This window comes from Erinaceus europaeus, chromosome 6, assembly GCF_950295315.1.
Source record: "Erinaceus europaeus chromosome 6, mEriEur2.1, whole genome shotgun sequence".
Classification (NCBI taxonomy): domain Eukaryota; kingdom Metazoa; phylum Chordata; class Mammalia; order Eulipotyphla; family Erinaceidae; genus Erinaceus; species Erinaceus europaeus.
This window is the reverse complement of record NC_080167.1, coordinates 14955179-14979065: the sequence shown is the minus strand read 5'-3', so window position 1 is coordinate 14979065 and position 23887 is coordinate 14955179. Positions and strand designations below refer to the sequence as shown.

General features: G+C 45.0%; 1 protein-coding gene and 1 pseudogene across 13 annotated transcripts in view; both read left to right on the top strand.

Moving 5' to 3' along the window:
• The window catches only part of KDM2B (lysine demethylase 2B), a 151851-nt gene extending 129313 nt beyond the window's left edge, over positions 1–22538 (top strand). For 7 of the 12 annotated variants that reach the window (XM_060193140.1, XM_060193134.1, XM_060193136.1 and 4 more), the window contains 11 exons: positions 8113–8256; positions 9489–9576; positions 9738–10006; positions 10208–10321; positions 10970–11008; positions 11126–11805; positions 12338–12501; positions 12604–12765; positions 13284–13502; positions 21136–21328; positions 21422–22538. In XM_060193140.1, the coding sequence (XP_060049123.1) occupies positions 8113–8256; positions 9489–9576; positions 9738–10006; positions 10208–10321; positions 10970–11008; positions 11126–11805; positions 12338–12501; positions 12604–12765; positions 13284–13502; positions 21136–21317 (2061 nt within the window). In that variant the 3' untranslated portion in view covers positions 21318–21328; positions 21422–22538. Of the gene's footprint in view, positions 1–8112; positions 8257–9488; positions 9577–9737; positions 10007–10207; positions 10322–10969; positions 11009–11125; positions 11806–12337; positions 12502–12603; positions 12766–13283; positions 13503–15821; positions 15957–21135; positions 21329–21421 lie in introns of those variants that run through there. The other 5 variants (XM_060193135.1, XM_060193137.1, XM_060193139.1 and 2 more) reach the window with 4 other exon arrangements.
• On the top strand, positions 145–700 carry LOC107522126 (large ribosomal subunit protein eL21-like; annotated as a pseudogene). The gene has a single exon (XR_001601376.2). The product of XR_001601376.2 is annotated as a large ribosomal subunit protein eL21-like (transcript).
• Positions 22539–23887: the final 1349 nt, after the last annotated feature.

Below are 23887 nucleotides of genomic sequence, written 5' to 3'. Positions count from 1 at the left end.
TTTCTTAATATTTAATTTACTATGCATTTCTCAGGGGACAGAAAGGAGAGAGAAGACAGAGTGCTGGGTATTGGGTGGGGGTGAGGCATTCTTGTTCAAAGGACCCAGAGTTTCAGTTAGGCAAGATGAAAAAAGTTCTAGAGGAGCAGCCATCTTCCAGTAAATCGCCAAAATGACTAACACAAAGGGAAAAAGGAGAGGAACACACTATATGTTCTCTAGGCCTTTTAGAAAACATGGAGTTGTTCCTTTGGCCACATATATGAGGATCTATAAGAAAGGTGATATTGTAGATATAAAGGGAATGGGCACTGTTCAAAAAGGAATGCCCCACAAATGTTACCATGGCAAAACTGGAAGAGTCTACAATGTTACCCAGCATGCTGTTGGCATTGTTGTAAACAGACAAGTAAAGGGCAAGATTCTTGCCAAGAGAATTAATGTTCGTATTGAGCATATTAAGCACTCTAAGAGCAGAGACAGCTTCTTGAAACGTGTGAAGGAAAATGATTAGGAAAAAAAGGAAGCCAAAGAGAAGGGGACTTGGGTTCAACTGAAGCGCCAGCCTGCTCCACCCAGAGAAGCACACTTTGTGAGAACCAATGGAAAGGAACCAGAACTGCTGTAACCCATTCCCTATGAATTCATGGCATGATCAATATAAAAACTTAATAAAATATCAGAACTATAAAAAAAAAAAAAAGAAAAAAAGTTCTAGAGATGAAGTTTGTACAACAATGAGTATTTATGTAGCATGAATGAACTGTACTCAGGTAAATTTTGTGTTGTATTTTTAATCACAGTAAAAAGAAGTACAGCAGGTAGGGAAACTGCACAACTGGTAGAGTATCAGGTTTCCATGGCTCGGGTTCCTGGTTCAGGCCCCTGCACTATAGTACTCTGTCATCTTGTACATAGTATGAGTTTCTCTTGCTCATAGAGGTCTTTTAAGTTTCACAGCATGTGATTTTAATTACTACTTGTACCCCAGGTTATTTGAATGGATTTCAGGGAATTTGAAAGTTTCTGTGAAGTTAAATACAGATTCTTGCCTGTGTGCATGTGTATGTGGGCATTGTCCTGAAGCGATGGTCCAGGTGGCCTTTCATGTCTGTCAGAATTTAAGGAAGGTCATCTATAGGGACTGTTGGTGTTTTTTTTTTTTTTTTATATTTATTTTCCCTTTTGTTGCCCTTGCTATTTTATTGTTGTAGTTATTATTATTGTTGTTATTGATGTCGTTGTAGTTGGATAGGACAGAGAGAAATGGAGAGAGGGAAGACAGAGGGGGAGAGAAAGATAGACACCTGCAGACCTGCTTTACCACTTGTGAAGCGACTCCCCTGCAGGTGGGGAGCTGGGGGCTTGAACCAGGATCCTTACACTGGTCTTTGTGCTTTGCGCTACGTGCACTTAGCCAGCTGCACTACCACCCGACTCCTGGGACTGTTGGTTTTAAGAAGAGTGACATCAAAAACTTGACATGTTGGCAGTGACCCATTGCTTTCTCTGCCACTTTAGTGTTCTCTTTTTCCATGCTGGTGTCCTGGCCCAGTTACAGGAAACCTATCTGCTGTCACCTTTGCAGCTCTGATCTCTGGCTTGGTACCTGAAACAGTGAAGTCAGTTGAAGACAACTTCACTTTTGTGCTGCTTCCTCTCCAACCTGACTTGGCTTATGGAACTGATAGCAAATGCGGGCTTAGCAGAACTTTCTGGGCCCTTTTACTCTTTGAGCCTTTCTGCGTTTTTTGGGCCAATCCAGCCGCATTTTCCTCACCTCTAACTTATGCTTGTCTGTCTCTGTTCCCTTTACATACCCTTCTCTCCTGATGTGCTAAAGTCTCCCTCTTTCTAGAATCAGCTTCTTTGCTTCATCTTGGTAAGGCTTTTGTCATGCGCTTGACCTGTACAGTGCCATCTCTTTGCCAGCCCGGACCTGGGTACCCTGCTCTCCATCTCTGCTGCAGCTTTACTTCTGTGTCCTCCTCTGTCCCTGCTTCACCCATCACTGGCCTTTTAGCCTGGGTGTTCCCCACCTGACAGTTCCAGGTGGCCACGCCTGCCTCCTGCTCCAATTATATCCAACTCTTTCTTGCTTCTTTGTTCATACTGATCTCAGTCTTTCCATTTGGAGGACCCTTTTGTCCTTCTTATCCCTGAATAACCCAAATTCTCTTGTCTTGTAAACCCTTCAGAAATCGTCTATTGTTCTCATTGCTTGCACACTTGTTCTATCACTTGCACATGTCTTTTCATTTTCCTGAGATTTCATTATGTTCTGTCTTCATCTTCCTATACCCTTTGGAGGGAACAGCTTTCCTCCACCTTGCTGTTCCCTGATTGCTGACTTCAGGCATCAGCAGATGCTTATTATTTGTAGAACTATGATAACCTCTTTATCTTCAGTGCCCCATTTATTTGAATTCAAATGCTTGTGCCAAGCTATATAGACTTTCAGTGGAGTGAATATCCCTCTTTTACACTACTGACTCCTTTTAATTTAAAACTCTTTTTGTTCAGTGTAACAAGTTTTGTTTCATTTGGGCCGTTAATAGAGTGTGAAGTGCTGGGAGGCATGTTAGGTGTTTGGAGAGAGTAACCATCTGCTGACCCTGTCCTTGAGTGGTTTACAGTTTAATGTGGTGGTTGTGGTGGTAATGGTTCTCCTCCTCCTCCCCTTTTTCTTTACAGTTTGTTTATTAACATAGCAGGAAAATAAAGCATCACTCTGGCACATGAGATGCCAGAGATTGAATTTCATATATATATATATTTTATTGGATAGAGACAGAAATTGAGAGGGGAGGGAAAGAGAGCGAGAAAGAGACAGAAAGACACCTGCAACCCTGTTTCATCACTTGTGAAGCTTTCCCCCTTGCAAGTAGGGGTCAGGGGATCGAGCCTGGGTCCTCGTTCACTTTAATGTGAGCACTTAACCAGGTAGGCCACTTCCTGGACCCCAGAGATTGAATTTAAGACCAAATACTTAACAGGTCTGGAACTTGTTGTTCTTAGACTTTCATCTCAGGACTTTTTTTTTTTTTTTTTTACCAGAGCACTTCTCAGCTCTGGCTTATGGTGGTGTTGGGGGTTGAACCTGGGACTTGAGAGCCTCAGGCATGGAAATCTCTTTGCATAACCATTATGCTGTGCCCCCACCCCTCAGGACCCTTCTATAATAGACTTTTAAAAAATTATCAGACCCCAAAGAACCTTTATTTTATATGACTTCTTTATTAATGTAACTGTTTTTTCCCCCACCCCTCAGGACCCTTCTATAATAGACTTAAAAAATTATCAGACCCCAAAGAATCTTTATTTTATATGACTTCTTTATTAATGTAACTGTTTTTTTTTTAATTATTTATTTGTTAACATGGGAAAGAACACCAAAGCATTATTGACACATGCAATGCCAGATATTAAACTCTGGAACTTATCCTCTTATTAATCTTAAGTACAATGCTCCAACCATTTTTGCCACTATCTGGGTTGCAATGTGACTGTATTTGAAGTTAAAATTGAGGGGCTTAGGTAATATTTTTATTCACTTAAAAAAAAAAACATGTAGGGGCTGGGTGGTAGCTCCCCTGGTTGAGCTCACGTTTCAATGCACAAGGACCCAGGTTCAAGCCCCCGGACCCCACCTGCAGGGGAAAAGCTTTGCAAGTCGTGAAGCAGGTCTGCAGGTATTTCTGTCCCTCTCCCTCTCTATCTCCCCCTTCCCTCTTTATTTATTTATTTATTTATTTTTTTAAAAGACTTTGTTTATTAATGAGAAAGATAGGAAGAGAGAAAGAATCAGATAGCACCCTGGTACATGTGCTGCTGGGGCTTGAACTTAGGACCTCATGCGTGAGAATTCAGTGTTTTATCCACTGAGCCATCTCCCAGACCACCCCTCTTTATTTCTGTCTCCAGTAAATAAAGATAATACAATTTTTTTTAAAAAACATGTTAAGATAATAAGTTTTACCCAGGTGTCCAACAACAGATGAGTGGCTGAGCAAGTTGTGGTATATATACACAATGGAATACTACTGAGTTATAAAAAATGGTGACTTCACCGTTTTCAGCCGATCTTGGATGGACCTTGAAAAATTCGTGTTAAGTGAAATAAGTCAGAAACAGAAGGATGAATATGGGATGATCTCACTCTCAGGCAGAAGTTGAAAAACAAGATCAGAAAAGAAAACACAAGTAGAACCTGAAATGGAATTGGCCTATCACACCAAAGTAAAAGACTCTGGGGTGGGGTGGGGGTGGGTGGGTGGGGAGAATACAGGTCCAAGAAGGATGACAGAGGACCTAGTGGGGGTTGTACTGTTATATGGGAAACTGGGGAATGTTATGCATGTACAAACTATTGTATTTACTGTTGAATGTAAAATATTAATTCCCCAATAAAGAAATTTAAAAAAGATAGTAAGTTTCTATGTGAAATAACTTTATGAAACAAAACAAAAATTAGGAAGAGTGGCATTGCTTTTATATACCTCTGGTTCATTGGGAAAAAGTCAGGGTTTTGTATCTGTTTTTGCTGTCTATTTGTACCTATTTGTGCTATCCTGACCTGTGATTTTGGAGAGACCAATTGAGGCCAATGTGACCTTATGCAAATTTGTCATTGGGAAGCCTTTAAAGATAATCAGGGTTTTTTTTTGTTTTTTTTTTTACCAGAGCACTGCTCATCTCTGGCTAATGGTGGTGTGGAGGATTGAACCTGACCCTGGAGCCTAGGGCATGACAGTCTGTTTGCATAACTATTATGCTATCTCCCCCACCCAGTCAAGGAGTTTCTTCTTTGATATTCTCTACCATACTGCAATAGGTGGCAGTTCCTTAAAAAAAAAAAATAGCGATTTAATATTGATTTACAAAATTACATGCCAACAGGGTATATATCTACTGCATTCCCACCACCAAGGTTCTGAATCTTCAGTCACCCGTATGGGCCAGCCATCATCTCCACAACTACCTGCCTACATTTATACATAAGTGCCCCATTTTTCTTCCTGATTCAATCCTCTCTTCCCCTCCAAGCCACTCATGACAACATTACTACCTCCACATGTCCCTCTCCTTTTCCTTCTCTCTCTCTGGGTGCTGATGGAGCTGGAGCTTAGAGCCCTCTTATCTTCCTCCTCTCACTTCTCCCCCGCTGGGAATATGGATTAAGGTTGTTTATGGGGAGCAGAAGGTGGGAGTTGTGGCTTCACTAGACATGGCATTGGCAGGTCAACCCATACTCCCAGCCTGTTTCTATCCTTCCCCAGTGGGCCAGAGCTCTGGAGAGGTGAGGTTCCAGGACACCCTGGTGAGGTCATCTGCTTGGAAAAGTCAGGATGCCATCATGATAGCACCTGCAAATTGGTGTCTCTGGTCCTTTGACCTGGTTGTTATCCTCAGATATTCCTGTCACTCCTACACTCAACTTTTTAAAAAAGATTTTATTTATTTACTTATTAATGAGAAAGATAGGAGGAGATAGAGATGAAGAACCAGACATCACTGTGGTACATGTGCTGCCAGGGATTGAACTAGGGACCTCATGCTTGAGGATTCCATGCTTTATCCACTGTGCCGCCTCCTGGACCACACATTTGACCTTTTTATGGAGTCTGAAATTTCACAAAGAGTAGCTTCATTCTTTCTAAACCTTTCCTCTCCCTCATCTTTGAATTGAAAGAGTAGGCTAATTGTATCTTCTAGATTGGAAATTCTTCTGCATGTATGAGTATACTTCCTAAACCTTCTACCTGAGTTTGACCTGTACTAAAGGTGTCTTTCAGTTCTTGAAGTTCTGTTTGAAATTTTTCTTTCATTCTTCCTAATTGCTTAGTGAACTCTGCTTGAAGTTCTTCTTTCAAGCTTTGTAGCTTCTTATCAAATTCTATTCTGAGTTCCTCTTTTGTGTGTCTTAATTCCAAAGTAAAATGCTCTTTCAATTCTTGCTTAAGTTCTTGTAGAGTTCTCTTAATTTTTCTATAGTCTGTCTCTGACAGACTCTGCATCTGAAATTTCTTGGATTTCCTCTGCTTTTTCTGTCTGCTTGTTGTGGCATATTTGGTTGTTTATTTACACGTGTATGGTGTTGGTTATTGTTGGCCAGCAGGTGGTGCAGTTGTGTTCTCTAGGCTTCTCCTGTTTGTATAATGGGGGGGGGGGGGAGTTGTGGTTGCAAAAGCTATTAGCTTCTTGTTGTGTCCTTGCCTTAAATTCAGGCTAAAGAAAGCCCTGGGTCAAAGATTGAGAGGTTTTAAGCTCCCTTTTCTTTTCTTCTGGGTCTGATAACTGCACTATTGTCCAAAATGGTGCACCTGAAACTCTGGTTTGACTATGTTGGTCTTTCAACCTGCGCCCCTTATTGCCCCAACCACAAGCAAGCACCCACCTGAGACTGTGGATCTTTCAGCTGTAAATTATGTGTCCAATTCGGTCTCTTGTATTCATTCAATTTTTGGGGGGCAAGCGCTGATCTGATCATGGCTATTCCATTAGCCACGCCTCTCGGAAGTCCCCCAGGTCAGTTGCAATGTGTAATCTGAAACCATATCAGTGACCTTTCAGACTGTTACATTAGAGTCATTAGTCTTTCTTGCCCTTTGAGTAGTTCATTTGCTCCTTGTTACTCTAACATCATGCATAAGTCATTTGGGAAATACAGGCTTGCTAAGTTAATGAATTTTTCAAATAGTGGCACATGGTATTATCCAGTAAAGAAAAAAAATTAACATTACTACTAGTCTTGTTAGAAAAACCTTGAAATGGAGCCCCAGTGGCGCAGTTGGTTAGCGCATGGTACTTATACAGAAAAACCTTTAAATATTGAGAAGCTGACCAATTTGTGGTGGCCAGTGTAAGTTTTTCAAAAGCCTAGTTTGAAACCTCCTATTTTATAATTTGTAACAAATGTTGTTCTGGAATTGGCAGACTGGCTTCTTTCATATTTGAGGGAAATGTGGCAGATCCATTTCTTTCTTTCTCTCTTTCTTTTGTTGCCCTTTTTTTTTTTTAATTGTTGTGGTTACTATTGTTGTTATTGATGTAGTCGTAGCTGGATAGGACAGAGAGAAATGGAGAGAGGAGGGGAAAACAAAGAGGGAGAGAGAAAGATAGACACCTGCAGACCTGCTTCACCGCCTGTGAAGGGACTCCCCAGTAGGTCAGGTGGGGAGCGGGGGGGCCCGAACTGGGATCCTTATGCTGGTCCTTGTGCTAAAATGATGCTGTCTGAGAAAGTGGCTGGCTCAGCTCAGAGAGCCTCTGCTGTCACCTGCCATGCGGAAGTGTTTTGAGCACACTCCTGTTTATCGTGCAGAATATTCAAGGAATGAGTCCGTTTTCATAAAATTCACAATTTACACTGATTTATCAAAGGCCTTTAGAAACTAAACCTTTTAAGTGAATGATGTGGTCAGGGACGTCATGGGCCAGGCCATATGTCACTATAGGGTCCCCTTGCTCCAGCTAATGCCACCTTCAACATGTTGTAAAAAAAATAAATAATATCCTTGTACTGTTCTGAAGATGGTTTGGGGGAACCCCAGAATCTGTGCTCTGTGTTGATATGTGCAGTCTCAACTTTTCAAAAATGTGGACAACAAAATGGGAAACTGGCCTCCAGGAGCAGTGGATTCCTAGTGCAGGCACCAAGCCCCAGCAATAACCCTGAAGGAAAAAAAAAAAAGTGGACTTTACTCACATCCTACCTCCATCAGCTCTTACTTAAATGTGAGGCCTTCCCTGACTGCCACATTTCAGACTAGTCTCCCATTCCCATCCTGACCCTCACTGCATCTTTCTCTTTCTCTCTTCTCGTCTGACATACTCTATTGTTCTGCTTTTACTCCCCCCCCACTAAAATATAAGCTCAAGGCAACAGAGCCTTCCTGACTTTAATTACTATTACTTTTCATAGTACCTGGTTAATAGGGTGTTAGCTGGATCAGAATTTGAAAGAATGAATGAATGATGGGTGGTGCCTGGGCTGGTTCTCCAACATCTACTAGCAGGCCCGCCCACCCAGGAGACAGCTTGGTGTCCTTTAGCCGGTTCCCTGTGGGGCCCCAGCCACTGCTCAATTGTCTGTTCTCCCTGGTCCTCCAGCCAGTGCTACCCCATACCGCCGTGTGTCTCGTGTGTGGCGAGGCGGGGAAGGAGGACACAGTGGAAGAGGAAGAGAGCAAGTTTAACCTCATGCTCATGGAGTGCTCCATCTGCAACGAAATAATCCACCCTGGATGCCTTAAGGTGAGTGACTCCTGAGGGGGATGGGGGTTCTGGTTGTGCTGCTCGACACTCCAGGCACCCAGGACCTTCTGGTAGTGGTAGAGTACTTCCCTGGAGGGCTCCAGGTAGTGGCTCACCTCGTAGGTCACATGGTTTACCATGTGTGAGGGCCTGGATTTGAGTGCCCAGCCACTACATAGGAGCACCTACATGGAGGAAGCTTCAGAAGTAGTAGAGCAGTGCTGGTGACTCTTCTTTCATTCTCCATCTCAGTCTCTCACCCTCTGGAGGACTACTGCAGATATGAAAACCCCAGTGGTAATCATGGAACTCAGACCTCCCTTCTACCCATATCTTGTGAAAACAGGAGCATTCTTTTTCTCAATGACAAGTTTCTTGCACTTGGACTAGAGGAAAAACAGGGCTGATTGGGCTGCTTGATGGAGTCCTGGCTCCTGACTTCTGGGAGAATGAGCCTAAGCCAGGAGAGGGTGTATCCTGACAAGTGGCTGCATTCCTGCTCTGTGCACCGGGAACCTGCTTCTTCCATGTGCCCAGGGCAGGACTTCTCCCTGGGCATTGCAATGCTGTGCTATGTATGGTAGGCCAGTTTTGAAAGGAAGAGACCAGTCTGGGCTGGCACATACCTCCTATCCCGAGAATGCTGTTGTCTTTGTCATTCCAGGTGTCAGCCTGTGTGTGCCTGTGATTCAGAGATCAGGGCATGCTTGACCCAAATGACATCTCACTTCTGACATGTCCCCTTGTCCTCAGAAATGGTGGTGGAGGTTGTTTTGATTCCCCCAGTTCCCACTCTTAAGTGGGGAGTGCTATGATTTTTTTCTAGCTGTGGAATTCAAACCTTCGTATTTTCAGACCCAGAGCAGAAGCTGTAGGAGGGCAGGGCCTGCCCACACCGGGCACTCAGATGATGTCAGTATAGATTATTGGGTCCTATCTTTGTGCCAGGCCCTGCACTAATTGCTTTACCTACCTTCTCTCAAGGAATTCTCCCAAAACTAGGAAATAGGGACACTTTCATGGCCTACAGAAAATTGATTTGCACAGGATCACTGAGTTCTATAAATAGAAGAATCAAAGAATCTGAACCCTGGCCTAAATTCAGAGCCACTTCTTTTAGCCAGTCTTGTCTTTTAACAAAAGATAGATTGGAAGGGGGCGTCAATGTTTATGGCAGATCTGGCCTCCACTGCCCCCTCCCTGCTTGCTGATGGCTGGCTTGTGTCTTGCAGATTAAGGAGTCAGAGGGCGTGGTCAACGATGAGCTTCCAAACTGCTGGGAGTGTCCTAAGTGTAACCATGCCGGCAAGACCGGGAAAGTGAGTGCTGGGCTCCAGGTGCTGGGTCAGCCAGGGAGGGTGGTGCGTCCTGGCCTTCCCATAGCCAGCCTGTCTCCTGGTGTGGCCAGTGGGGTGTCACAGCCTCGGGGAGGGAGGCATGTCCAAAGATATACAGTTGGTTTGTTCCTTCTCTCTTTTTGGCCTACAAGCAAAAGCGTGGCCCAGGCTTCAAGTATGCCTCCAACCTGCCTGGCTCCCTGCTGAAGGAGCAGAAGATGAACCGGGACAACAAGGAAGGGCAGGAGCCTGCCAAACGGAGGAGTGAGTGTGAGGAGGCGCCTCGCCGCCGGTCAGACGAGCACCCCAAAAAGGTGCCCCCTGATGGCATCCTGCGCAGAAAGTCGGATGATGTGCACCTGAGGAGGAAGCGAAAATATGAGAAGCCCCAAGAGCTGAGTGGACGCAAGCGAGTACGAACTGGGAGGGACGGGCAACGGGGGTGGCCAGGCTGGTCCCTGGGGGCAGGGGTACAGTGGGGTGGGGATTGTAACCTGGGAGAACTTGGGATCCTGGCCTCTTGCTGCCCTGAATAGGTCACATTAGTCCCGAGAGCCCAGCCCAAAAGCAAGGAGGGGCACACCAGCAAGTCACTCCTCTTCCCACCCCTTTAGGCCTCAACGCTTCAAACGTCCCCCGGTTCCTCCTCTCACCTCTCGCCGAGGCCCCCTCTAGGCAGCAGCCTCAGCCCTTGGTGGAGATCCAGTCTCACTTACTTCCAGCAGCAGGTGCTCCCACGTCGCCCCGCCCTCCCAAGGCCCTGGGGACTCTGGAGTCCTGGGCTACCCCCCACCCCATTTCACTCCCACTGGTCCCCAGACCTAGGCACCTCTTCATCGGAGCTTCCCAGGCCTCACTCAGTCCCAGACGGCTGCCTCGCGGGTCTGGCATGGGGCCTGGGAAGCTGAAGCTGCTGCTGGGAAGCCCTATGGAACTGGGGAACCTCTGAAGATCCTGGCAGCCATGCTCCGCCCACCATCATCATGATGCCCTTCCAGCATCAGCCACGAGGTGGCGCCCACTTGTCTTCTGGCCCTAGCCACTAAGGCTCTGCTGGGAGTGCTGGCAGGCCCACACCTCCAGGAACAGCTCTCAGAGCCCATTCCCACCTGAATGGGCAGTTGCGTACCTCTGGGAGAATGGGAGGGCTACTGGGTGGGAACAGTTTGACCATACTCCTCCAGTCCCAGCTTATTCCTTAAAATTAGCAGTCAAGGCTCACATCTCTGTCTGTCAGAGGAGGATGTGGGATTTGAGGGAAAGCTAACCTTCAGGCCCTGACTGCATAGAGACTAGACTTGGGGGGAGGGTGTGTGGTGTGGCCCAAATCCCAAGAACCCTGGGAGCAAGCTCTGTATACTTTCTTCCTTTAACAGCTAAAACCTGGCAAAGAAGACAAACTTTTCAGGAAAAAGGTACCGCTTCCTCTACTTCCCTCACCCCAGACCTACTCCTGGGGGGGTCCCAAAGTTTGAGATCTGGTGGGTGCAGCACTGTGTCTACAGGCTTACCTCCCCCCTTTCCTTCCTCAGCGGCGATCCTGGAAAAATTCAGAGGACCGGCTCCCTCTAGCCAACAAACCTCTTAGGCGTTTCAAGCAGGAACCTGAGGATGACCTTCCTGAGGCGCCCCCAAAGACCAGGGAGAGTGACCATTCTCGCTCCAGCTCCCCCACAGCTGGACCCAGCACGGAGGGGGCTGAAGGCCCAGAGGAGAAGAAGAAGGTGAAGATGCGCCGGAAACGAAGGCTCCCCAACAAGGAGCTGAGTAAGGAGCTGAGCAAGGAGCTCAATCAAGAGATACAGAAGACAGAGAATAGCCTGGCCAATGAGAACCACCAGCCCATCAAGTCGGAGCCTGAGAGTGAGAACGAGGAGCCCAAGCGGCCCCTGGGCCTCTGCGACCGTCCACATCGCTTCAGCAAGGGTCTCAATGGTACCCCCCGGGAGCTGCGCCACCAGCTGGGGCCTGGCCTGCGCAGCCCACCCCGAGTCATCTCCCGGCCCCCTCCCTCTGTGTCCCCACCCAAGTGTATCCAGATGGAGCGACATGTGATCCGGCCACCACCCATCAGCCCCCCGCCTGACTTGCTGCCCTTGGATGATGGGGCTGCCCATGTCATGCACAGGGAGGTGTGGATGGCCGTCTTCAGCTACCTCAGCCACCAAGACCTATGTGTCTGCATGCGGGTCTGCAGGACCTGGAACCGCTGGTGAGGGGATGGGCTGGGTGAGCTCAGGGAGGCAGTTTGGGGCCAGCACTTGGCAGACTCTGGGTTAAAGCTTGGGCTGGGCTAGAGGCAAAACCTGTGTGGTCCACACCCCCTCTTTAGTCACTACTAAAGTTCTTTCCTCTGAGCCCAGTGCAGGTTACTTGTCCAGAGGGCACCTGGCAGCTATAGCAGTCTGTCAGAGTGTTCTCAGAAGTGACTAGTATTTGATTTTCTGAGTTAGCTTCTCACTTGATAAAGTTAAGGGCCAGGTGGACTCTTATCTTTAAGAAACAGCCCGTGTTACAGTAATGGTGCCAGTTTTGATGCTTTCCAACCTTGACCAATTTACTCACCCACCCTCCTCTGTGAATGGGTTGGTGGAAAGCAAAACCCCCAGTAAGTGGCAAGTAGGCCTGTGGCAATCATAGCTAAATGGAAGGTCCCAAAGGGTTGGGTTAAGAAGCCTTATCTTGGATGGCAGGGTCTTTGCTGCCACTCTGACAATGTCCCCTTTGCTGTATCTGACCCTCAGGTGCTGCGATAAGCGGTTATGGACCCGCATCGACCTGAACCACTGCAAGTCCATCACACCCCTGATGCTGAGTGGTATTATCCGGCGGCAGCCTGTCTCCCTGGACCTCAGCTGGACCAATATCTCCAAGAAGCAACTGAGTTGGCTTATCAACCGGTTGCCTGGTAAGCACTGAGCTAGGGACCCCAAGTGTGTGGTGGTAGGGACAGGGGGTTTCGTTGCCTGATACACTACTTCATCTTTGTCCCCCACTCCTTTCTCTTCAGGGCTCCGAGATTTGGTGCTGTCGGGCTGCTCGTGGATTGCTGTCTCGGCACTCTGTAGCTCCAGCTGTCCATTGCTCAGAACCCTGGATGTCCAGTGGGTAGAAGGACTGAAGGATGCCCAGATGAGGGATCTTCTGTCCCCACCCACAGATAACAGACCAGGTGAGTGTCCAGGCCCACAGTGTGCCCAAGAGGGACTTGGTTTTCACCACTCTGGGTGTCCATCAGATCTGGGTGTCCTCTGACCTTGTCTAGGGAATGCATAGAAGAGCCTGACTACTGTGCTCTCAGTTGGGTCAGACACAGAGGCGTATAAGGCAAGCAGAGCTTCCTTTACACATCCAAGACATCAGTTGGGGCTCTGCATGCCTGTAGCTGCTTCTCTGTTAATTTGTCCTTCTGGTAGCTGAAGTGAGGAAACCGCATTTGAGGTGTCATCTCTGTTCCCATTGGCCCATCACTGCTGGGTAGAATGTGAGCTTTGTATTCCTAATTTTTTTTTCCAAGAATATAAAAATGTAAATTTAAATATGGACTCTTAATGATTTCAGACACTAGAGCTAACTTTGATTTAGGGGGAGAAACTTTGATGGTGAAATGAGCCTCAAGTATTACATCACAGTGACCAGGTCTCCCCAGTAATGCTGATAGTTTGTTGTGTCTCCTTTCTGTCTCCTCAGGTCAGATGGACAATCGGAGCAAGCTCCGTAACATTGTGGAGCTGCGTCTGGCGGGTTTGGACATCACAGACGCCTCCCTCCGGCTCATCATCCGCCACATGCCCCTGCTCTCCAAGCTCCACCTTAGTTACTGTAACCACGTTACTGACCAGTCCATCAACCTGCTCACCGCTGTGGGCACCACCACCCGGGACTCCTTAACTGAGATCAACTTGTCAGGTGAGTTGGGCTCCTAGTCCGGATGGACTAGGAGTTTCACATTCATTGGGAGGTACTTGGGTGTCTGCAGTCACATATCACAGTGTTAGATGCTAGGATATACCAATGAGCGAGAAAGACACATGACCTGGCTTAGAGAGGGAGCATGCTTTATAAGTTCTTGGACTTGTAATAATTACTACCAAAATAAAAAATAGTGCCAGCAGCAGTGATAACGTATAGCAGTGGTTCCTGACCCAGATTGTGGTCTAGAGAAATTTCAAGTGCCAGTGAATGGGGATGTGGGGTAGAGACCAGGCCTTAACGGGCAAGGGGACTGGCTCCTGCCATTGTTACTGCTGGCGTGTACGCCTCCTACCATTTCAGGACTTGCTGGGAAGAAGAAAATTTCATTTAGTTATGTATGCCACCTCAAAGCAAGAAGTCCTTACTGCCTTTCTAGAGTCTTAGAGACTTTAGGGTAGACTGTCAAAATAGCTTATTTGGTGAGTGTGCCGCTTTGCCATGGCATAGCAATTCAGGTTCATACTGACTCCCACCACATTAAAAGAAGCTCTGCTACTTTTTTTTTTTTTTTTTTAACCAGATAACTGCTCAGCTCTGGCTTATGTAGGTTTTATGCATGGGTGGGGGGGGGATATTGAACCTGGGACTTTTTTTTTCTTTTTTCCCTTTTGTTGCCCAAACAATATTGTTTAACATTATTGTGGTTATTGATGTCGTTGTTGGTGGATAGGACAGAGAGAAATGGAGAGAAGAGGGGAAGACAGGGGGAGAGAAAGATAGACACCTGCAGACCTGCTTCTCTGCCTGTGAATGGACTCCCCTGCAGGTGGGGAGCCGGGAGCTCGAACTGGGATCCTTATGCAGGTCCTTGCACTTTGTGCCACATGCGCTTAACCCACTGTGCCACCGACCGACTCCCAAACCTAGGACTTTGGAGCCTCAAGCATGAGTCTCTTTGAATAACTATTATGCTCTCTGACACGACACACACACACACACACAGTTTAAATTTATACAAGGGGCTGGAGATGGCTCAGCAGGTAGAATGCATGCTTTAGGGCTGACAAAATAGCTCAGTGCGATAGTATGTACAACTCGGGTTCAGGCCCAGCCCATACATCACTGAAGGAGTCTTTGGTGCTGTAGTCTCTTTTACTACTTTCACTCCCTCCACCTGGTCTCTAGTGTACCATTTGTTCTAGTACCTGAACCTTTGGGATGTTTTATAGGATAAGTATGATTCTCTGCTTTCCCTTCAAGTTTAGGTTTAAATGCTTTATTTACTTTTCAGTATTTATTTGATTTCTTATCAGATAAACTTTACATGTGAAAGGGAAATAGAAGAGCCAGAACACTACTCCATGTGGCTCTAGGGATCAAACTGGGAACATCAGACCCCCAAGCACAGTAATCTACCAGTTAAATTGCTTTTGCAGTCTGTAATAGTTGTTTTTCTGGGACTGATGTTGAGCATAATATCCTCAGAATTAATTCATGTTGTAGTATGTTTCAGAATTTCAACTAACATGGTTTCCCATAATGACTACAACATTGTATATTCCCTCATCTTGCTAACACTTTTTTAAGTTAGAGAGGGGGAGACAGAGAAGGGAAAACACCACAGCGATGCCCCACCATTACTGTGAAGCTTCCCTATGCACATGTAATAACAGGGATCACAGTGAGGACTTCATGCTCGAAAGTCTAACGCTGTCCGCTGCATCACAACTTAGGCTGCACCCAGTCTTTTTTTCCCCCCTTTTGCCACAGGATTGCTGCTAGCCCTACAAATTTACTGTTCCAGTGGCCATATTTTTCTTCTTTCTCCCACCCCCACCTTTTGCCCCCTTTCTATTGTATTGGATAGGACAGAGAAATTGAGAGAAGAGGGGGAGAAGAAAGGGAGAGAGACACCTTGTAGACCTGCTTCACCAGTTGTGAAACTTCCCACTCTACAAGTGGGGACTCGGGGCTTGAACCCAGGTCCTTGTATGCTGTGACATGTGCTCTCCTAGGTATACCACCAACCAGGTGCACAGCCCCTGCCCTTTTGTTTTTTAATGAGAGCTTTGCTAAACTCTGGCTTCTAGGTTACAGGGTACTAGGTTAGAATCTGGAGCCTCAGGTATGATGGTCTTTCAGCATAACCACTATGCTGTTCCAACATATTACTATCTAGTCTCCAACATATCTAGTCTTCTGTGAAACATCTATCTTTTAATTTCAGCCACATTTCATAACTTATTCATATTATTATTGTATTATCAATATTATATATTATTATTGTATTGTCAATAACTATTTTTCTTTCAGATTTTTGATTACTAAGACATTCCATTTTATTTAAAATGAGAGGCCAGACTACTGCTGGCCTTTTATGGTGTTCTGTTTGCTTTTTGTCTTTGTTTTTATGAGCTTCTAGTTTCTGAACTCTGGATCTACCGCATACAAGGTATGCACTCTACTGTTGAACCAACTCCAGGTCCTTTATACTGCTTTTAAATCTTACAGCTTTGCTGAATGTTACCTCTAACAGATATGTGTTTGTGTGTGATCTTTAGGGGTTTTTCCTCTCTTCCTCAAGTAAAACTCTTATGTAATAAATAAAATGAAGGGGCCAAGTGGTTGCGCAGCTGGTTGAGCGCACATACTACAATGCACAAGTACCTAGATTCAAGCCCCTGGTCCCCCTACCCGTAGGAGAAAAGCTTTTGCAAATGGTGAAGCAGTGTTGCAGGTCTCTATCACCCACTTCCTTCTCAATATCTGGCTGTCCTTATCCAATAAAGATAGTAAATTTTTTTAAAGAATTTATTTATTCATAGAAAGATAGGAGAGAATCAGACATCACTCTGGTACATGTGCTGCCAGGGTTCGAACTCAGGACCTCATGTGTGAGAATCCAATACTTTATTCACTGCGCCACCTCCCAGACCACAATAAATATTTTTTTTAAATATGAATACTTTTTTTCTAAGCTAAGCAAAAATATTTTTGCTTTTTACTAATGGGCCTGCCTGTTCATAATGTTCCTCACATCATCAGTATTATCTTTTAAAACATGAAAAATTGAAGGGGTGGTACAGTGAACATACGTATATCCTTCAACTGGTTCAGTAATTATTAGTATTGTGTTGACATGTACTTTATTTCTAGATATAATTTTTACCATGTCATTTGAAAGTGGCATGCACTAGGGAGATAGCATAGTGGTTATGCAAAAAAGTATTCTATGTCTGAGGCATCAAAGTTCTCAGGTTCAATCCCCAGCACCATCACAGGCCAGAGCTAGGCAGTGTTCTGGCAAGAAAAAAAGAAGAAGAAAAGGGAGGGGGCAAGCAAACATTGTGACACTAACCCCTAAGCACCTAGATACTTGGGACTAATGCCAGTTCCCCCATATAAATGCAATGGCATTATCATACCAAAGGAGAAAATTAGTTAAGACTAAGAAGATACTTTTGTTTTAGAATAGTGCACCTCTATTTTCTCTAATATTGACATTTTGAGGTGCCCAGTGTAGTTTTCCCTACAGAATGCCCCACTTCTGAGATGTGCTACTTCATTCTCACATTATATCTCATTTCATACTCAGACCCAACTGGGGATGTGTACCTCCAGACTCAACTTCATCACAGAACAACTCCCCTGAAGTATTCTCCCAGTTGCCTGTGGAAAAGTCTGACTCAGGAGAATTCTTGCCATCTGACTGTCTCCCCACTGCTCACTCCCCTCATCCCATGCCACTAGGCTGTCAGATGGTGGAGGGGGCTTCCAGTATGCCTCCATGCTTGTGAAATTGTGTGGAGTATGGCCTAGAGCCCCAGCTGACCCCTTTTTCAAGTTGTCTTTGGGCAAACAGCTTTGGCTGCACTTCAAGGCTCACTCATGTCCCTCTAGAACTCTTTCCTACTTAGTTCAAAAGACCCTTCTAACAGTACTAGGTGAAAAGGAATTTTTGGGGAGGGAGAATCTATAGTTCTCATGGAAAAGTGAAGATAGTTTCCTGCTTGTGTACAGGAGACTTTCCTGCAGGTGGGTGGGTCACACCTTCACAGGTAAGCATTCCCACAGAGGAAAGAAGGCTCAGCCACTGAGGAGTGTGTTCCTCTTGCTACCCCTGTAAGACTAATGAAAGTGGGGGTTGGGTAGTTCAGTGGATTGTGCGCACGTGGCACAGAGTGCAAGGACCGGCGTAAGGATCCCGGTTCGAGCCCCCAGCTCTTGCTACCCCTGTAAGACTAATGAAAGTGGGGGTTGGTAGTTCAGCGGATTGTGCGCACGTGGCACAGAGTGCAAGGACCAGCGTAAGGATCCCGGTTCGAGCCCCCAGCTCCCCACCTGCAGGGGAGTCACTTCACAGGCGGTGAAGCAGGTCTGCAGGTGTCTTTCTCTCCCCTTCTGTGTCTCCATTTCTCTCTGTCCTATCCAACAACGACATCAACAACAATAATAACCACAATAAGGCTAAAACAAGGGCAACAAAAGGGGAAAAATAGCCTCCAGGAGCAGTGGATTCATGGTACAGGCACCGAGCCCCAGCAATAGCCCTGGAGGCAAAAAAAAAAAAAAAGACTAATGAAAGTGGCTCTTGCTATACTCAAGGACAGCTGAAACCAAAAAAGATCTATTATAGGCATCTATATGTCATAGTGAAAATAATGTGAATATATGGCAGTAAAATTTAATTTGAATTCTGTTTGTACTTAAGTTGGAGGGGGACAGCATAAGTGTTCAGAATGAATTGTATTCTAGCATTGTACAATATCCTTCACACTTGACTTTTTTTAATGTCAACACCATTCCCAGTGGTCATTTTTCCTTTTTCTTTCTCTCTTATTATAAAACAGGAATTGAGAAGGCAAAGAGATAAGGAAAAAGACAACTGCAGGCCTGCTTTACCACTCAATAAGCTTCTCCCCTGCAGGTGGGGAGTGTGGGCTCAAACCTATGCCCTTGCTCATGGTAATTTGTGTACTCAGCCCAGTGCACCACTCTCTAGCCCCCACACTTTAGAATTAAGATTATAAAGAGGTTAGCCACTTGGATAGAAATAGGATTAATCAGAAGACTTATGGGCCCCCTTCAAAAAAAAAAAAACTGAGGTGTTATTTTATTTTTTTTTACCAGAGCACTGATCAGCTCTGGTTTACGGTGGTGCAGGGGATTGAACCTGGGACTTAGCTTCGAAGCCTCAGGCATGACAGTCTGTTTGCATAACCATTATGCTATCTACCCCTGCCCCTGGGGTGTTATCTTTTGAAGTACCTGTCACTTTTCTTCATTTGGCCCTTGTTTATCAGCGGTTATGCACGTGACACAGCATGCCACTACTGCCTTGTGAGGATAGGCTTGTTGTCTAAAGTGTGCATCCAAGAATCATTGTCAATGCAAAAACTTTGTGTGTTGATGTGAGATGTTTGAAAGATGGTCAGATCTTGGGTGTTTAGACTTATTCTTTGAGATAGAGGTCAGAGTAGGATGCTAGAGATCCGACTCAGAACCTCCTGCGTGTAGGTCCAGGACTCTACCATTGCACCACCAGCTGGGCTGCTGTAGGTGACTTGTGTTGCTCACATTACTGTTTATGCCACCTCCTAACCTGCAGGGGCCTTCATAGTACAAGCTCTGTGTCATTGCAGTCTGCCTTTACTATATTCCTACTCAATTTGATGGAAAAGTACACATGCTAGTGATAACAAGCAGAAGGCTCAAAATTATAATACCATTGAGATAAAGGGATCATCTGGCTCTGAGAGAGAACTCTGAGCTTCAGGGGACACTAGCTGGCATGAAACCAAAGTACAAACTGATAAAAATGCACAGGTTGAAGAGTGTATTGACAGCTAAGGGCATAATGAAGGTTTCTGAATGCTGGGATTTATCTGTAGACAGTTTCCAGCTCTTTCTAGCATGCTGGTGGTCTGCTTTGTAGGTTTAAGATAGACCTTCAATAGCATGTGCCTCACAAGTACCCATGTCAGCAAAGATTTCCAAAATGACTTACACTTTCCCTCTCCCCAGGCTTCTCCCTAGAATTTTCCTAAAGGGAATAAGCAAATGTGCAGTGATGTACAGAGGTTTTCATGAGTACATTAGGCAGAAAACATGAACTACTTAACATATTGTGTGATTGTATATTTGTAAAACAACATAAGAGACCTGCTTGTAACATTATACAAAAGACAAAACTATCTGGTGAAATTCTGAGTGATTTCATTTAGGATTTTTTTTTTTTTTGTTTATTATTGCCACAAGTGATATTGCTGGGGCTCAGTGCTGGCACTATGAATCCACCACTTTTTCTTCTTTCTATTTTACTTGATAGGCTAGAGAGAAATTAAAGGGGAGGGGGAGATAGAAAGACACCTGCAGACCTGTGTCTTGTGAAGTGTCTCCCCTGCTGGTGGGGAGCAAGGACTAGAACCTGGGTCCTTGTGCATAGTGATATGTGCTCTTAACCTGGTGTGCCAATCATCTGATCAACCACCCCCACCCCAACCCCACCATTTATGATTTCTTTTTTTCTTTTTGCCACTGGGATTATTGCTGAGGATCAGTGCCTGCATGATGAATCCACTGCTCCCTTTTAGCCATTTCTCCATCTAACTTGATAGTACACAGAAAATGAGATGGGGAGGAGAGTCAGAAAGGGAAAAAGAGCCTTCAACACTGCCTCACTCCTCACAAAGCTTCCCCCCTGCAGGTAGGGACCAGGGGCTTGAACCTGGATCCTTGTGCACAGTTAATTTGTGCACTCAACTAAGTGCACTATTTATTGTCTGGCTATCTGAAGGCTTTTCAAACACTTATTTTTTTTAATTTTTAAAAAATATTTATTCCCTTTTTTCACCCTTGTTTTATTGTAGTTATTGTTATTGATGTCATTGTTGCTAGATAGGATAGAGAGAAATGGAGAGGGGAAGGGAAGACAGGGGGGGAGAGAAAGATAGGCACCTGCAGACCTGCTTCACCACCTGTGAAGCGATTCCCCCCGCAGGTGGGGAGCCAGGGGCTCAAACTGGGATCCTTATGCCAGTCCTTGTGCTTTGCACCACGTGTGCTTAACCCGCTGCGCTATCGCCCGACTCCCTTTATTTTTATTTATTTTTTGCCTCCAGGGTTATTGCTGGGGCTCAGTGCCTACACCATGAATCCACCGCTCCTGGAGGCCATTTTTCCCCCTTTTGTTGCCCTTGTTGTTGTAGCCTTGTTGTGGTTATTGTTGTTGTTGTCATTTGTTGTTGGATAGGACAGAGATAAATGGAAGGAGGGGAAGACAGAGAAAGGGAGAGAAAGATAGACACCTGCAGACCTGCCTGTGAAGTGACTCCCCTACAGGTGGGGAGCCAGGGGCTCGAACCAGGATCTCTACGCCCGTCTCTGTGCTTTGCGCTTAACCCGCTGCGCTACCGCCTGACCCCCCCCAAACATTTATTTTATAATAGGCAGATGAGACCATTCCCTATTTGAAGTTAGATTTTAAGCTAATACAGCTTTTCTCTAGGATACCAGAATATTCTTGAGAGCCAGGTCCATTTCTTCATTGTTAAGCCCCTATAGTCTTGGGAGGGGTCTTTGGGCTCCACACTCTACACTCCTTCACATTATTTCCTCTTCCCTGCAGACTGCAATAAGGTTACTGATCAGTGCCTGTCCTTCTTCAAACGCTGTGGAAATATCTGTCATATTGACCTGAGGTACTGCAAGCAAGTTACCAAGGAAGGCTGTGAGCAGTTCATAGCTGAAATGTCTGTGAGTGTCCAGTTTGGACAAGTGGAAGAGAAACTCCTACAGAAACTGAGTTAGTCCTAGGACAAGTATGTAAATATGGGGTGGGTGGGGAGGGGGGAAGGGAACATAGTAGTGGAGGACAAAAAAGACTTTACCAAACCTAGGGCTTTTACTTTCAGTTTGGACCTTGGAACAACAGACCACAGAAAGATTGCATTTTTCAAATCTTGCCAAGGGAAAAGCTAGCCATCCCATCACCCATTGGAGTGGCTGAGTGAGTTGGATGCATTCCTTTGGGCTTTCTGAAACATAACTGCACTGCTTTCTGGACCATTTCTAAGGCGGCCTTTACCAAGAAGACATTCCTGTTGGAGAGGGTGGACTTCGGAGAAATTCTCTTATTGAAGCATGAACTTAAAAGAGTTTATGGTTGGTGGGGTTTTGTCTTGGACACCTCATACCTTGCACCTCCTCCAGGGTTTTCCAGTGTCTACCTAATGTGGACCACACACCACATCTGCTGCCCTTTTAACATATTTTTTGTTTGGTTTTGTTACATCTTACATTATGCAGAACTATTTTTGTATAAATTGTTTAAAAGTTATTTATGCAAGGTTTGAATGCATACCAGTGTTTTTGTTTTGAGATTGCCAACTTTCCTAATGTCCTTGAGGTAGGAGAGAACTTAACCTGTACTTCATCAACACAAATAATCCAGACATGCCCAGATAAGGCAAAGCAGGCTAAAACCTTCCAGTTAAAAGCATGTTTAACTAGATGATGAGGGTCTGCTTTGTATGTCAAGAAGTTACATAAGCATGTTGTTGGGAATATGTAAATTATAGTCAAAGATACTTTGCCAGCTTTCCTCTGTATAGAACTCACCTTTTTCTCAAAATTTTAAAATTCCAACTTCAACCTTTGCACTCAGGAGAGTTTTGCTCCAGCATGAGCTCTTGTATTCTACCTAGATTAATTTATACAAGTGGGTCAAGAAGTAGAACGATCCAACATAGCCTTTCTACCCCTTTTTTCTTCTTTGAAGTGTGAGTTGAGTTCTCATTTAAGGTTTAAAACATGGCTGTTTCCTAGATGTAAAGTTATGCATTCATAAGTGCCATTGTTGTAAGGTGTTGTTTTCCTAGACCTTCCCTGACACGGTTTACCTTTGTTGAATTTGTATAAACAGTTGTACAAAAAACTTGGATTTTGTGGGTTTCTGTCCTAGAGTGTAAATAGAAATCTGATGACCCCAGCTTTAGTACAATGCTTGAAAGATAAACTATACTCTGATTTCTCTTGAGATTGTCCTTCAGAAAGGTTATGCTGCACTGATCACATATAGGAATTCCTTAAGGGGTAAGGACCATAGCTGATAATTTCTATTGTCACTTGGCATTTCTGTTGCACAGGGGTTCAGACCTGTGTGCCCCTGGGGAAAACCTACCACTAGAAGCAATTCAAGGAGGCCACATTATGCTTATAGCTTTGGGCCTGGGTAACCATGGGCACTTGGTTGAAATAACTTCCTCAGCAGATCCAGAAAATTATGTGAGCATTTTAGATCATGTATATTTTTAAATTACTGGACCCTTCACCCTCATATTATAGAGAAACCTAACTTCCAGGGAGCCGGGCGGTGGCACAGCGGGTTAAGCCATGTGGCACAAAGCGCAAGGACCTGCGTAAGGATCCCCACCTGCAGGGGAGTTGCCTCACAAGTGGTGAAGCAGGTCTGAAGTTGTCTATCTTTTTCCCCTCCTCTCTATCTTCCCCATCTCTCTCCATTTCTCTCTGTCCTATCTAACAATGACAGCAATAATAATAATGATGGTAAACAAGGGCAACAAAAGCAATCAATTAAAAAAAAAAAACCTAACTTCCTTCAACAATTAATAGCAACACAAGACCTTGGGCCCAGCCTTTCATGCGAGTGATATTTTTCTTATTGTCCCTTCCTGCTCACTTTTTTTTTTTTCGGTTTTGCACTGGCAGAGTAGTTTTAGTTCTATGTAGATTGATTACTCCTGTCAATTTAAATCCAAAGATTCTGACTCAAGCTGGAGACATCTGAATCTGTTGCAACCAAGATCAAACTCAGGAGATGTACTTAACAGAGGTAAGATTAGTTTAATACTTGGGTTTATTTATAAAGACATGAGTTACTTTTGCAAGTTCTTACCCCCCACAAGAAGTAAAGTTTGTCTTCTTGGCATTTTTCTTAATTTCCTAAGAGTTACACCCTGCTGTCCATTAAAGCCATCCTTTCTGGGGAATTGCTTTAAGAGCTATAGTGGGCTCCAGGGAAACATTTTCAGGTTTAGAGGGGGAGGGCCTTAATTTATATTTCCATGAGGAAAGAACTGTACAGCCAGACTTCCATAAAAACACTCCATGCAGGCTTGACATAAGCTACAATATTACAGTGGTCAGACACCAGTGAGCTCCTCCCAAGAGTGCTGAACAATCTAAGAAGATTAGATCTTAGCACACAAGTCTCTGTACAGATCTTGTATTTGAAAAGTAGATGAGACCAGTCTAAGCTAGATGCTTGCAAACACCATAGCTAATGAGCAAGAGAACCATACGCCAGAGGAGTGCTGAATCACATCTTCTTAATCCTGAAGATAATAAGCAGCTCCACC